Source organism: Mytilus trossulus, chromosome 14 (genome assembly GCF_036588685.1).
Source record: "Mytilus trossulus isolate FHL-02 chromosome 14, PNRI_Mtr1.1.1.hap1, whole genome shotgun sequence".
NCBI classification, from domain to species: Eukaryota; Metazoa; Mollusca; class Bivalvia; order Mytilida; family Mytilidae; genus Mytilus; species Mytilus trossulus.
The window spans coordinates 15,702,017-15,716,030 of record NC_086386.1 but is presented as its reverse complement, the minus strand read 5'-3'; the positions used below and the strand labels follow the sequence as shown (position 1 = coordinate 15,716,030).

The following is a 14,014-nucleotide window of genomic DNA, read 5'->3' as shown; positions in this document are numbered from 1 at the left end:
GGATATTCTTATGAATATCTTTTTCATTTTTAATACAAATTTTTTATTAATTCTGATGCAGACACTTTGAAGTCGAAGCATTTCATCTGAGGTACTACACAGGCGTCAAAAGGTGTCATTATGGAGTAAAGGGGGTGGCGTCAAAAGGCGTCATTATGGAGGAAAGAATTTGTTTACCCTTGGTAACCTTATCAACTATGTATCACTCCACACTGTTGTTTGTACATATGCATTAATAACATAAATTATAAAATACTGATAGGATTAAACAGATATATCCAGGTATAAATTCTAGGTTTTCTCAAAACTAAATCTAGCACAGATTACAACATAGAAGTAAGTTATACAACACAAGTGGAATGTGCATGGGGACAAATAATGACTGTCCCAAAAACCTTGTCAAACATTTTAGTACAAAAGTGACATGTTAGTAAGAGTATATGTTTCTTTGGCCTGCCAATGCAACCAATGGGGGAAAGGTCTCAGTGAAATAATGTCTTTTAAGGAAAATTAATCATGCTTCTTAATCTAGCACTTAACAGTATTATCATTTTCCACTGGAGAGAGAAAAATTCATTTGAAGAAATATACATTCTGCACCTTATGAAGTTAGTATATTTTTAACAGTGAACCATTATAATGCAGTTCAATAATTCAACGAGCATCAGTTATACAACAACTGTATGAAGATCTTCAAGGAACAAAAAAGACGAGCACATCATTTTTAGTAATTGGACCCAAATCTGGTTATTGAATTAAATTGAGAATGGAAATTGGGAAATGGAAATGAAGACAACTTATACTGTCAGTAAAACCTGTGCACAAACAAGAGAAATTTATCAAAATGCAGAGCAACTACAAGAAGTCTTAAAGCATTTCTGTTAAGCTTTCATCACATTCTGGAGTCTGTGCTTGTTAGATGATATTGCTCAAATTTGTCACTTTTTGAACATTTTGAAAACATTTTTACTACAAAGGAGTCCATACACCAAAATTAAGTCTAACCTTTATACATCGTTCCTGTAAAAATAGGTATTTTTTTCAGTTTTCCTTTTCTTTTGATATTTTTCTTATATATTTTGCAGGGAAGTTTTATTTGGATTTTGAAACCATAGGAATGAAGGAATTTAAAAAATTTATGTTTTTGAATTAATGATCTTCTTAAAGAAGTTTTAATGAAAATATCTTTGCTATTAATGATGGAAAAAATGTTGGTGTTGTCATAATTTAAAATTGAGAATGGAAATTATGCATGTATTTATTCTGTTAGCAATTTAATTTCTTCGATTTTGTAGACATTTTTTTAATTTTCAACATATGGTTTTCGTTTTTGTAAAAACAAACAGTGTCAGCAAATAAGGAGGTGTCATGAGCAATTTTTGTCCTCAAATTTTTTAAGATCAGTTCAACTTTCAAAATTAAGTGTTAACATTTTATTGGACTAAATAATCTATATCTTATCAAATGAATTGACTGATATAATTATAGACAGTATTTACCTTTCTTGGAAGAAATTCATATTTGACACAATGCTGGAAACCTTTTCCTTTGATCTTCATTGCAGTAATAACCAAGGAATTCCCGACAAAATGGGCTGAGTATCCAACTCCTTTGTTCGTCTTGAAACTATAAAATAAGACAAAATATAATATCCTGTCTATTTATTAAGTAGCCTGACTGATATAAACTCCTGAAATTGACTTGAGAAGATTATACTATTTGGCTTACAAGATCACCTCAACACAGTGGGTCTCGTTGGGGTCTAAGCGTGACAAGGGATTGCCGATTTTTTGTATGCATGACACGTGAAAGTAAAATTATTTTACGGTGAAAAAGGGAAATGAAGTCTAGCGGGACACAGGAAATTACAAAAAATTAACAATTGCTTATGTACATAATGTTAGGATCTGGGATCAAAACCACCCCCAATGAGACCTTCAAAACAGTGTTCAGATACAAAAAATCTTAACAAGAAAAAATACTTCAGAACGTATAAGAGTAACTTCAACCATTTTTTGGTAACTTTTTTTAATGGAAGTGCAGGGCTAAATGTAGATTTTTTTATGTTTAATTCTATTTCAAAAGAGAATGAAAGTGGCACTAGACATTCATTAAAGTTGCTGACAATCTTTTTCTCCATAAATTTGTTCTTTTTACATAAGTGTCATCAGTGCATTTAAAGCTTAAATGAAAAGTAGCTGTGATATAATAAAAATTTGAAGTCTGTCTCAGAAACAGTAAAGCTTCTAATCAAAACAAGTGAATTTTTATTTTTAATACACAGATTTAAATCTCTCATTCATGAATAGTAAAAATTTAATTTAGTGTGTTTCAAATAACATGATTTATTTTAAGTAACTACTAAATAATGCATTTTTGTTTCTTGGTAAGCACAATATATACTAATATTTTCCTACCAATATAGATATGGTTGTTCTCTTTCTACTGTTACCCCTGTGACTGGGTCTAATCTCATCCAACAACTAAAGGTCCAACCGTTCTGATATGGCCAGGTCTTTATTGGGGGTAGGGCTATATGCTGTAATACAAAAAGAAAATATTCATTCAATTTTCGTAACTATACAGTATAGTTGTCTTTAATCCTATTTTAAATTAAGTTTACCTATTGAAGAGATGGCACTAAAATAATTTTTATGCATAATAAAATCCAAAATAACCTATACTCATTTATCAAATACTGTTAAAACAAAAAGTGCAACTTTATAATGATATAATTTTATATGAAATTTTAATGTCCTTTAATTAATGTATACAATATTTGTGTTTTTTATTATTATGATGCAACTTGATATATTTCAATATGATCATGCATATTTGTGAAAAAAAGTGCTACGAAAATATGAAATGTACACCAAACTTACTGATCCTTTTTTACCCGGAAAGCTAAAGAATTCATCTGGTCCTTCTCTCTGTGGCATCATATTCAACACTGACAACAGCTTTACTGAATGTAATTGCTGAAAAATCAAAGAAAAATTAAATATTTACAGTTATTTTCGTAAAGACACTATTTCGGAAAAATAATAACTTGCTTGCTTTACTTTATATTTACATATAGTCCATATGTTGCAGCTGTCTATCATCTTTATTTTTGTTCAATTATCGTGTTTTATAAAATTAAGGATTTCATATTTTTCTAACTTTGTCATACCGAGGCCTTTTATAAGATGGGTTTTGCTCATTGTTCAAGGTCATTCTGAGACATAAAGTTGCTTAATCCACATCATTTGGACTTGGGTAGATAGTTTTCTAATCAGTAATCATAAAACATTTCCTTATTCTTATCTAATTACATTAAAATGCAGTGAAAAAAAGCAAATTATAATTTATAGAAATCAAGAATGTGTCCACAGTACACAGTACTCGCACTATCATTTTCTGTGTTTAGTGGACAGTGAAATTGGAATAAATTCTCTAATTTGGCATTTGAATTAAAATGATCATATCATAGGGAACATGTATACTAAGTTTCAGTTGATTGGACTTCAACTTCATCAAAAACTACGACCAAAAACTTTAACCTGAGGCGTGACCGACATACTGACTAACAGACAGACTAATGAACAGATGCACAGACCAGAAAACATAATGCCCCTCTACTATTGTAGGTGGGTCATTAAAAACTTAAGTTTAGTATTTTCACAATTCTTAATGCATGCTGTTGTTTGTTTGAAATTGGTTTATGTTACATGTACTAATTCCGGCTTCATTTGCATGGCAACTATGACACTTTACTTTCAGCTTTTAAATTTTTCTCCTTACTTCTTTATGTTATGTAAGTTATGTAATTAAAATATAAATAACTTGAGCTAACATTTTCCTTTGCATACCAAAATTGCATTATATAATTTTTTTGGTTAAATCTGGTTTAATTTTCTTTTCTTTTCAGGAAATAAATTTATTAAACTTTCGTAATTACCCATTTGCTATCTTTAATTTTCAGTAAACCCATAAGTATCTTCATTTCTCGTACTGTAATACTATAACTGGCCAGGCAACCTAGCATGTCTACTAATAAATCTGAAAAATATAATGTGACATCTTTAAAATCCTATTATTTTATCCTTTATCTATGTTATCATATTCATACTTCAGAATCTTATGAATTGTCAAAGAAATTAGATGTGTATGTCAAAAACATTTTAATAATTTAAAACATTATAAGAATTGTTGCACGTTTAATGATAATTTGACATTCAAGGTGCTTTCTTATAATGAAGATTCAGCTTATTCTATTAGGCAGATAATAGACAAATAAAATTGAGAATGGAAATGGGGAATGTGTCAAAGAGAAAGCAACCCGACCATAGAAAAACAACAGCAGAAGGTCACCAACAGGTCTTCAATGTAGCGAGAAATTCCAGCACCCAGAGGCGTCCTTCAGCTGTCCCCTAAACAAATATATACTAGTTCAGTGATAATGAATGCCATACTAATTTCCAAATTGTACACAAGCTTGTTTTAAACAGCATAAAAACGAGACCTCTATATCTATAATGAAAGATTACCTTTCAATTTGAAGAAAAAAATGTAATGACTCATGATCATGATTAATTTAATGTTGTTAACCTTTGCAAAAATCATATTTCAATGAGTATCTGATACATTTCACATTTATCAATAATCCATCAAAATGAGGTCAAGGTCAGAAAAACCTTACCAGACAGACATGCACACTGACCAAATATTATTAGCACTAAGTATACATGACCTAATGATTAAAGTATCCAGGACTCAACCGGACATTGTTCTACATTGTATAAACAATGCAAAACTGAGGTCAAGGTCAGATGAAACCTGCATGTCAGACATGTACACCTCACAACTATTTCATACACCAAACATAGTTGACCTATTGCTTATACACTGTAGTATCTTTGAAACCAACTCCACCACCAAAACTTTTATAACAGATCCATGAAATGACATTGAGGTCAGGTGAACTCTGTCTGATGGACATGTTGACTTTGAAATGATTCTGCACACCAAATATAGTTGTACTATCACTCATAACGGGAGAAAATTGTTTTATAAAATAACTATACTTTTTTTCATACAGATGTTGAACCATAAAATGAGGTAAATTTACAATGGACATACATGTATGAAAAGTCATAACCTAAGGCATCTGTATACAAAGAAAGGAGGTATACAGGCCTTCTATACTATGAAATATTAAGCTTCATACAAATAGTGATTATAGTCTATGCCACCTCCGCAGCTGAGTAAAAATTTTGCATCAGGGACAAGATAATAACCCTTATATATATGACACTAAAGACACATCCATACAACAATGGTCAACTGTTTTTGCATTATAATGGAAAAAACTCATTAGTCAAAGAGAATATGTGTTAGAAAACATATAATTCTGTTATATATCAATGATTGAGTGTCACAACTCCTACATAAAACAAAGAGAAAATAACAGAACATGAAAAATATCATCATTTGAGAGAAAAAAAGTATTAAAAATCAAAATTGCTCTCTCTACTAATTTGATATAAAAGATATATGAGAAAAAATCTGTAGTTCTCAGTAAGCCATTAGATTCAAAATTAGATTCCTCCGTCGAGGTGACATTATTGATTTATAATATAATGTTTGATCTTACTCTCTTGACATTTCTAACCTTGTCTATCATGAAACGGACACCTTTAATCATAAACTTCCTTAAATCATCCATAACTTCTGAAAATCATCTCAGAAATTTATAATACAAATTGTCTAAAACTCTTTATATGGAAAATCAATTTTAGATTTCTTGAAAATAGAATCTTTCCATTTATGTTACATTTAAAGGTAAACTTTATCATAAGATTCCAAAAAGTCTGATTATGTATCATTAAACCAGTTTCTAAGAAAACTATTCGACTCTATTAATGAATTCAAAATAATGATGACTTATGGTTGGACAACCAGCTGTAATGAACATGATGAAAATTCAAGAAATAAATAAATTAAATGATGCTAATATTTTGTCTGAAATTTTAAACCTATAGACTGAAACTGTTAGCACTTCAGCATTTATATAGGTTTTGGATCAGACTTATTCAACAATACTTCAGAATTTTTTTTTTTTACAAAATCAATTAAATGCAATAATATTAAATTGATTTGTCTCTTTAAACTTGTCTTGACTTCCTTGACTCTAAACTGTTACCGATCAGAGAGAAGAAAGAATAAGGAGTGACTGATTGGAATTTAACAATAGTTCCAATATAAATGTACTAGTTAAAAGTTAAAGAATGCTACCTGCTATTACATCATCAGCATCATTTATAAGATTCAAAACATGTTCTATCAGGCCCACTTCTGTACACGCCTGTAAGTTTCTACGACTTTTCTTTAACATAGCTGTGAATACACTCCATACCTCAGCCTACAACATAAAGATAATTATATAAAGCTACAGTTAATCAAAATATTTAATTCAATTGCTAATTCTATAATAATCAAGACAATTTGTTAAATTAGAACATCATAGATTATATCAAGAACTAGAGGCTCGTTTGGATTCTTTTTTTTTTAACCTTCACTAAATCTGCTAAAAATAATAAAATGTCATTGAATTTAGTAAAAAAAAAAAATTATAATGAGATCTCAATTCGGTCCCAATTCATATGCAGTCCTAGGGGGAAGGGTAAAAGTGAGCCATCTTTCCCAAGCATATTCTAATGAAGATGTTTTAATATTTTAAAACATTTTCAAATGTGTACCTGTTATAAAAAAAACTCATTTTGTTTGGTTTACAACTTAAACATTTCTTAAACAACCAATCATGGTACAGTTTATATAATTTACTTTTTGCATATTAACAATCCATTTACCAAATCATCAAAATCGTCTTTTCCGTTGTTGTTTTAAAACACCTTCTAACTTCAAATGCAAACCATGCTTAAGCTATATTTAATGTTTAAAGATACAATTGCAATTGTATGAAATGTCTGCAAACAGCAAACATGTTAAACAGCAATTAATTCAGAATCAATGAAACAAGGAAACTATTACCCCATCAGATATAATTGTGTTTTTTGACAAGTCAATGCCCAAAAGATTGAATGCAAAACCCTTTGGGTTGGATTTTCATACAAGCTGTAGTAAATTATGTTATTTATTGTGAAAAGTTGTCATATATATAAAGCTGGACTTGTATGGTCATTTATATTCAGTGAACAACTATATTGTCCAATGGTCAATTTCATTCACATAGTCTCTATTCCATGTTTGCTCTATCTCTTAACATAAGTTAGTTCTGTCACATTTTAAAAATATTTTAACTCTGCTCAATATTAGGAAACTACCGATCAAAAGATATTGTTTATATTTTTTTTAACAGTATCTCCAACTCATCATACAGTCTGGATATCACTACCTACCTGAAGTGAAATGGGACAGTGTTAACAAAAGTGACTGTTATATAATTATATAAATAACGTATAGGAATTTAAAGTATGATTACCTACCTGGAGTGTTAACGGACAGTGTGTTAACAGCCGAAGCATATGCATAATGTTTTGTTCTTCCTGTATGATGAAGTTATTTTCAATATCAAACTCTCCTCCAACCAACTGAAAAAGAAAAAAAGAGGTTTAAAATTTATTAAAAGATGATATAAAAAAAAAAATCAGACGTAAACATCATGTTTTTGGTGGGCATCATGTTCATGATGTTGTGCAATGTTAAATGTTCTTCGTATTGTTTTGCATTATCATGTATGTGCATTATGCTATTTTCTGTCTTTCTCAGACATCTTATTTTTGATTCCCTTTTGGAATCTCATCCACTTGTTTAGTCTTGAGCATAACATAGTCACTAACTCTAGCATTTAAAATGTAGAATGGAAATGTGGAATGTGTCAAAGAGACAACCCAACCATAGAAAAAACAACAAGAGTCACCAACAGGTTTTCAATGCAGCAAGAAGATTCTCACACCTGCATTTGTTCATTACAATTATCCTCATGTTTTGTTTAAATTTTAAGAAACATGTACTTTAATTTCAGATTCCAAACTTATAACGACAATATTTGTAATTTTCTTTTTTTTAAACTAATGACTGTAAAAACCATTTGCCTTTCAACTTAGTGAAATTCGATTTAATGTTTGCTATTTACAAGTTTAACCTATAATTGTCATATAAAATACACCTTGTATATTTGTGAAGTGCCCTAAAAATCTTCCTGTTTAAAGATCAATAACAATAAAGTTCTATTGACTTGATCTAACCCTATTACTTTTGCTTCAATCACTTTCTTAATAAAAATCAAGGCTTCCATTATTGTCTTCAAGTCTTTCTCATTTGTAGTCAAACTTTGTCTGTCAAATTAAACCAGGAATAACAGAGAATCTATCAGTATAAAAAGGACCTGTCATTTATATACTAATGTGAATTTAACAGTTTAACACAAGGAGAATATCACTGTGTTTGAACTGCATTCAACTGTTCAATAGTTAAGTTTATGGGTAAAAGAAACTGGGAATCAGAATTTTATTTTTACAGAATAGCAACACTTTTTTTCACTAATTTCTACAGCGTACATCAGGTCTGATCTAAAATTGTATTACATGTATGCTATTAGTTGAAGGAATTTATTGTTACAAAAGTACCATAAAAGGGATGAATGGGGAAAAATAGACTCTTATTTTATATTATGGGATGATGTGAGGTTCACATCAATATCACATACAAATTTCCAACATTTTGAAGTTTTTAAATCAGCCTTTTTCTTACATGTATATGAGTATAATTGATGTACTTCAAAGGGCAACATTTTCTCTGCACATTTCTCTGTTTTTCCACACAAAGAAGCAAATGTGCATTAAATACAACTGTTTCTAAATGAATTATGTAAAATCAAAACTTGTACAGAAGAAGGAATCAAATTCTAATTTGATGATATAATATTGCTGCATTCAATCTCATGTCAACATTTTGAAGCTGCTAAATGATCCATACTCATATCACTAATACATTTAAGTGACATAAAATGACACTTCATAACTCATATTTTACCATTTGACATTTTTGAAACATTTCAAAATATTACGGGTTATTCAACTTGAAAATCATATTACAAAATGCTGCCTTTGACAAGTCTATCATATTACCATAGATTTGTTCTCTTCTGGTACAAACCAAACTTTCAGCATCAACAAGATGCACATAATTTAATAATGCATAAGTATAATTTACTAAAAAATGTAAAGGTTTGTAATTTTCTATATGAATGATAGGATATGTAGGGTAAACAATGTGACAGCAACCCAGCAGAACTAAAAGACATCAAGAGGTAAACTTACAGTATAAATAGTACTGAGGATACAAATTGATTCTTAAATATTGTCAGAAGATTGATAATTCTTTGTTTTGAGTAGACACAAATCTGTTTCATAAAGTTTAAATATATCAACATTCAACCTCAATGCAACCATGTATAACACAGCAATTTGAAAGAAGACCTCTGTATTTTTAGATTGAAGTTTTGAATTTTTCTTTTTGCAGATTCTTAACATGACCAACAATGACCAAGTGTACAAGAAATTCAATATTGACACAAGTTTCATACAAAAGGGATTCCTTTTTTTTGGTAATTATAATCCTTTATTTTTTTTTAACCATGTCTATTCCCATTATTTGTAAGTTTTACATTAAATTCAAAATTAAAATAACTACAGATCAATACACTATAAATATCAATAATACACAATGATACTTGTTCTGTAACAACTTTATATGTTTACATACAATCTAAACAACTTTGCTGCAATTCAAATACCGGCCTGTTGGGCAATGTATTGATTCAGTGTAAGTATGTGTGATATCTACAATTAAACTTATTGATAATCATGCCAAGGAATTACCAGACAACAATTAAAATGAAGTTTTAAGTATTCCATTAACATAACAATACAGGTATGATCCAAGATTCTATACAAGATTCCATCAATTTAACACTGTGTTCACTAATAGTAGGGTAAAGTCTAGCAGATTCAGTATTAATACATTTATCTACTTGGTAACATATGACTAACAATAACTCTTTTGCAAGTTATCCAACTATATGTCCCCATTCAAATGTATATTAATCTTCAAAAAAAAAGGGGGGGGAGGGGTCCAACCTTGAAACCCTCCCCTTGAATCCGCCACTGAGCAGCAAAAAAAAATGTAGTCTTTGTTTTGAAACAGTTGTGTTCCAACCAACAAATTAACCTCCCACACTTGAGGCAACTACCATACCAGAATACCATCAAACTACCCTTTAGGAAATACAATTTGTATAACCTTTTAGACTACATGACTGCTGACTACACAAAAATAGATCTCATAGATTTTTTCAGTGGCCCAAGTACAATGAAGTATATACTTAAAAAAAGTTCCAAGGTGAAAATATAGTGTCCTTCCAGAATCAACTCATCCAGAATTTCAGCTTGGTTTTTATAACAAATTTTTAAATCATTATACATGTACAAGGTACATTGGGTTCAATGCACTCAAACATCTATTTATTTGTTGTCCTTTTTTCTTTTTAATGAAAGATAATTATCTCAATCAAGACAGCTCAGCTTTAGAGGAGACTTAACCTTAAAAAAATCAATGTATCAATATATATTATATACTGACTACTGAATAGCAACATTCCCAATAGCATGAATATTGATAAGTATTGTGTTGATTCGTATTAATTTTTAACAAAATTATAACCATACAATGAAAAGTTGTGGAATAATTTCATTTGTATGCGTTTTCCAAACATAAGACAAGTTAATATGATTATCTAATTACTAATTTCAAACTTGTCAATTTGGCTCCTGCTATTCTAAACAGTGAGGCAAAAGATGATAAATTGATTAACTGTCTGTCAGTAATACATAGTGCACTACAGGATATTTGGAATTGAAATTGCAATAGGCAAACAACAAATTAACTCAATGTAAATCAGAATTAAAGACAAAAATTACCAATCAGGACAAGAACATTCACTTTAACAAACTACATGTCCGTGTACAATTGTGCTAAAGGGCTAAGATATTAAGTAAATGAAGTAGTCAGCATGAAACATTTTAAACATAGAACAGATCAACAAGTGTAAAAATAATGTTCAACTGTGAAAAAAGTAATGCTGATGCTTATAACAATAAGAGGCTTATGTGATGCCTTACTTTTTATCATGTTAAATTGTAAAAATAATCTCAGTTAAACTTAATGACAATAACTTTCAAGGTAGAGCTTAAAGTCATAAGAAACAAGTGACCGGTGAAAAATAATGTTCTTCCAATTCTTGAACCAATACATACAAACATCATAACCTTAGTCTTCTGTTCAAGAGTTTTTCATTTTTTTCACATAAATTTTGTATAATCTTCAATTTTTTTTCAATCAGTCAGTGTTGTTGTGAAAATATGGCAAGAAATTAAAGTTCTTGTTTTATGCCGAAGATTACCGATTGTCACCTGTTTGTCAACAATCAACAAAAAAGCATGGAAATTGAGCATGTGTTTAAAATGTTAATTCAGAAAACAGTTTATTTTAAGGACATCCATGCATATTGCGGATGACCAGATTTTTACGAGTTGGGTCACACTGAGGTCACTTTGCATACGGAAAATATGTCGGGGGAATTGCTTCCTGGGAGGATGCAACTAAAATAAAGTAAACTTCTTCTAAATATTTATAAATGAAAGAATTTTCTTCAGAAAAAAGTATATGTACATAAGTTTTATAATGAAAACTATCCAGTGAGTTATAAAAAAACATTATGCATCATTTTTTTAGATTTAAGGTTTCTTAAGACTTTAGTTTAAGACGTAATTAATAAAAAAAAAAATTTCCTTCTTCTTAATTAAAGTGGATAAACTAAAATAAAATGCTTTGCTGAGCACAGCTGGATACCACTGCAGAGGACCAACTCTAAGTAGTTGGGACAGAAATGGACACAATATTCGCCCATGATACAGGTCTGAATTTGGATTATAATTAAATATTTGATACATATAAATAAATTTCTGACAAACAATAACTGTAGCCAAAGAAACTAAGAATAGATTATACAACTTGAATTTATATTCAATAGTTTGCTTTTGATTCTTATATGATGTGCTTCTTTCGCTTTCTAAACAACACTGTGATAAAATTCTTGATATATCTATACATTCTAAGCGCAGACTCAGAGATATACATAATAATGGCTGTTACAAAATACTTCCCACATATCTACATGTAAATTGGAACCTTTTTGCAGACCCTTTGCTGATTTTAATGATTTAAAAAGTGCAATTGAAAAAAGACAAAATAACTGTTTCTTATTCGGATGCATGATAAAAAGCAGTAATGCACAAGAGCTCAGAGATTTCCACAAATTAAAATAAAATAATATTCCGCAAAAGTCTATTACTTTTTTTGGCGCATTTAAGTCATTTCAAAACATGACGTCATACAAATGAAACCGCTAAAGTTGAAAGTTTTCTGTTATGAAAATAATGTGAACCATCAAAATTCGTATGACTACTTTTACTACAGTTAAGCTTTCTGTTATGAAAATAATGTGAACCATCAAAATTCGTATGACTACTTTTACTACAGTTAAGCTAACAAAAGAAGTCTGGAAATGAAGCTAATGTATGAAAGTTTAAACATGTCATGTGTAAAAGTTATGATCACTAGAAATAAGTGTGAAAGTTTGAGTCCAATTAATTAGAAGAAAGATCACCTATGGCTCCTCTTCGGAACCTTGAAAGACTAAAAGACAATTGTGTAAAACAGGAACAACAAGTGAAACTGTGAGCTACTGCTCACTGATGATACCCCTGTCGCAAGTGGATAATATTAATAGTGTAAAAATATGCAAGTGTTCGGTAAACAGGAAATTGTCGAGTGATGAATCTGAAAACACATCACACGGTATAGCTGACTTATATAAATCCTGAAACCACTTTTCAGAAATCCTTGTATTGTAGTTCCTGAGAAAAATGTGACGAAAATTTTCAACTTGGCTATCATGTGTAAAATCATACAAGTGTTCAGTAAACAGGAAGTTGTTAAGAGATCAATCTGAAAACACATCACACTGTATAGCTGACTTGGATAAACCCTGAAACCAAATTTCAGAAATCCTTGTATTGTAGTTCCTGAGAAAATTGCAACGAAAAATATTCATGGGACGGATGGACTGACTGACTGACGGAAGGACAGACAGAGGTAAAACAGTATACCCCGCTTTTTTCATGTGTTTTTAAAGCGGGGGTATAAAAACTTAAGCCCTTCTGGAAAATTGATCCACCTTGGTTTTATTTTGACTGGTCTAATGACGTGAGTGTACATACTGTCAAAAGTTACCAGCCTGTTCAGGAAAAGAAACTGGAGAACACAACAAAATCTCAATGTAGATCGACCCTATAAAAATACACAAAGTGACACCCTAGCATTCATTTTGTTTAAAGCAGTAGATCCATGAAAGTGATCCAAATTCTAAGTCTAAAGATGTATTGTCTGACAGGCACTAAACTTGAACAATGTATTTTCATGCAGCAATGTAAAGTATGATCTATTATTTTTTTTTATTGAGTTTAGTCATTCCAATTGATATTTTATAGTATTTCTTTCTACATTGTATGTTGTGATGTTATACTATTGTTTCAGAAAAGGGAGAAGGTTTGGTACCATTAAAACGTTAAATCCTGCTGCAATTGTTTGCATCCGTCCTACATTTGTAAGTCAGGAATCTGATGTTCAGCGGTTGTCATCTGTTTATGTGGTTCCTAAGTGTTTCTCATTTTTATAGACATGTACAAATGTAGATAAGACAATTAGTTTTCTCTTTTAATTTGTTTTTGTGTTTCATATTTGTTTTTCGTTCATTTTTTTACATAATAAGACCGTTAGTTTTCTCGTTTGAATTGTTTTACATTGTCATATCGGGGCCTTTTACAGATGATTATCTAAATAAATACACTCAAATTGAGAACAAACAACTGATAAGTGGCCTCGACTGGAC

The 14,014-nt window shown here is 30.2% G+C and overlaps 1 protein-coding gene across 7 annotated transcripts in view; it reads right to left on the bottom strand.

The window, feature by feature from the left end:
• Window positions 1-14,014, bottom strand: part of LOC134696397 (neurobeachin-like) — a 261,592-nt gene that overhangs the window by 246,271 nt on the left and 1,307 nt on the right. For all 7 annotated transcript variants that reach the window (XM_063558157.1, XM_063558151.1, XM_063558153.1 and 4 more), the window contains exons 2-7: window positions 7,488-7,592; window positions 6,277-6,403; window positions 3,941-4,041; window positions 2,883-2,978; window positions 2,418-2,539; window positions 1,500-1,626 (exon numbers count right to left, since the gene is read on the bottom strand). In XM_063558157.1, coding sequence (XP_063414227.1) covers window positions 1,500-1,626; window positions 2,418-2,539; window positions 2,883-2,978; window positions 3,941-4,041; window positions 6,277-6,403; window positions 7,488-7,592 — 678 coding nt within the window. The remainder of the gene's footprint in view (window positions 1-1,499; window positions 1,627-2,417; window positions 2,540-2,882; window positions 2,979-3,940; window positions 4,042-6,276; window positions 6,404-7,487; window positions 7,593-14,014) is intronic.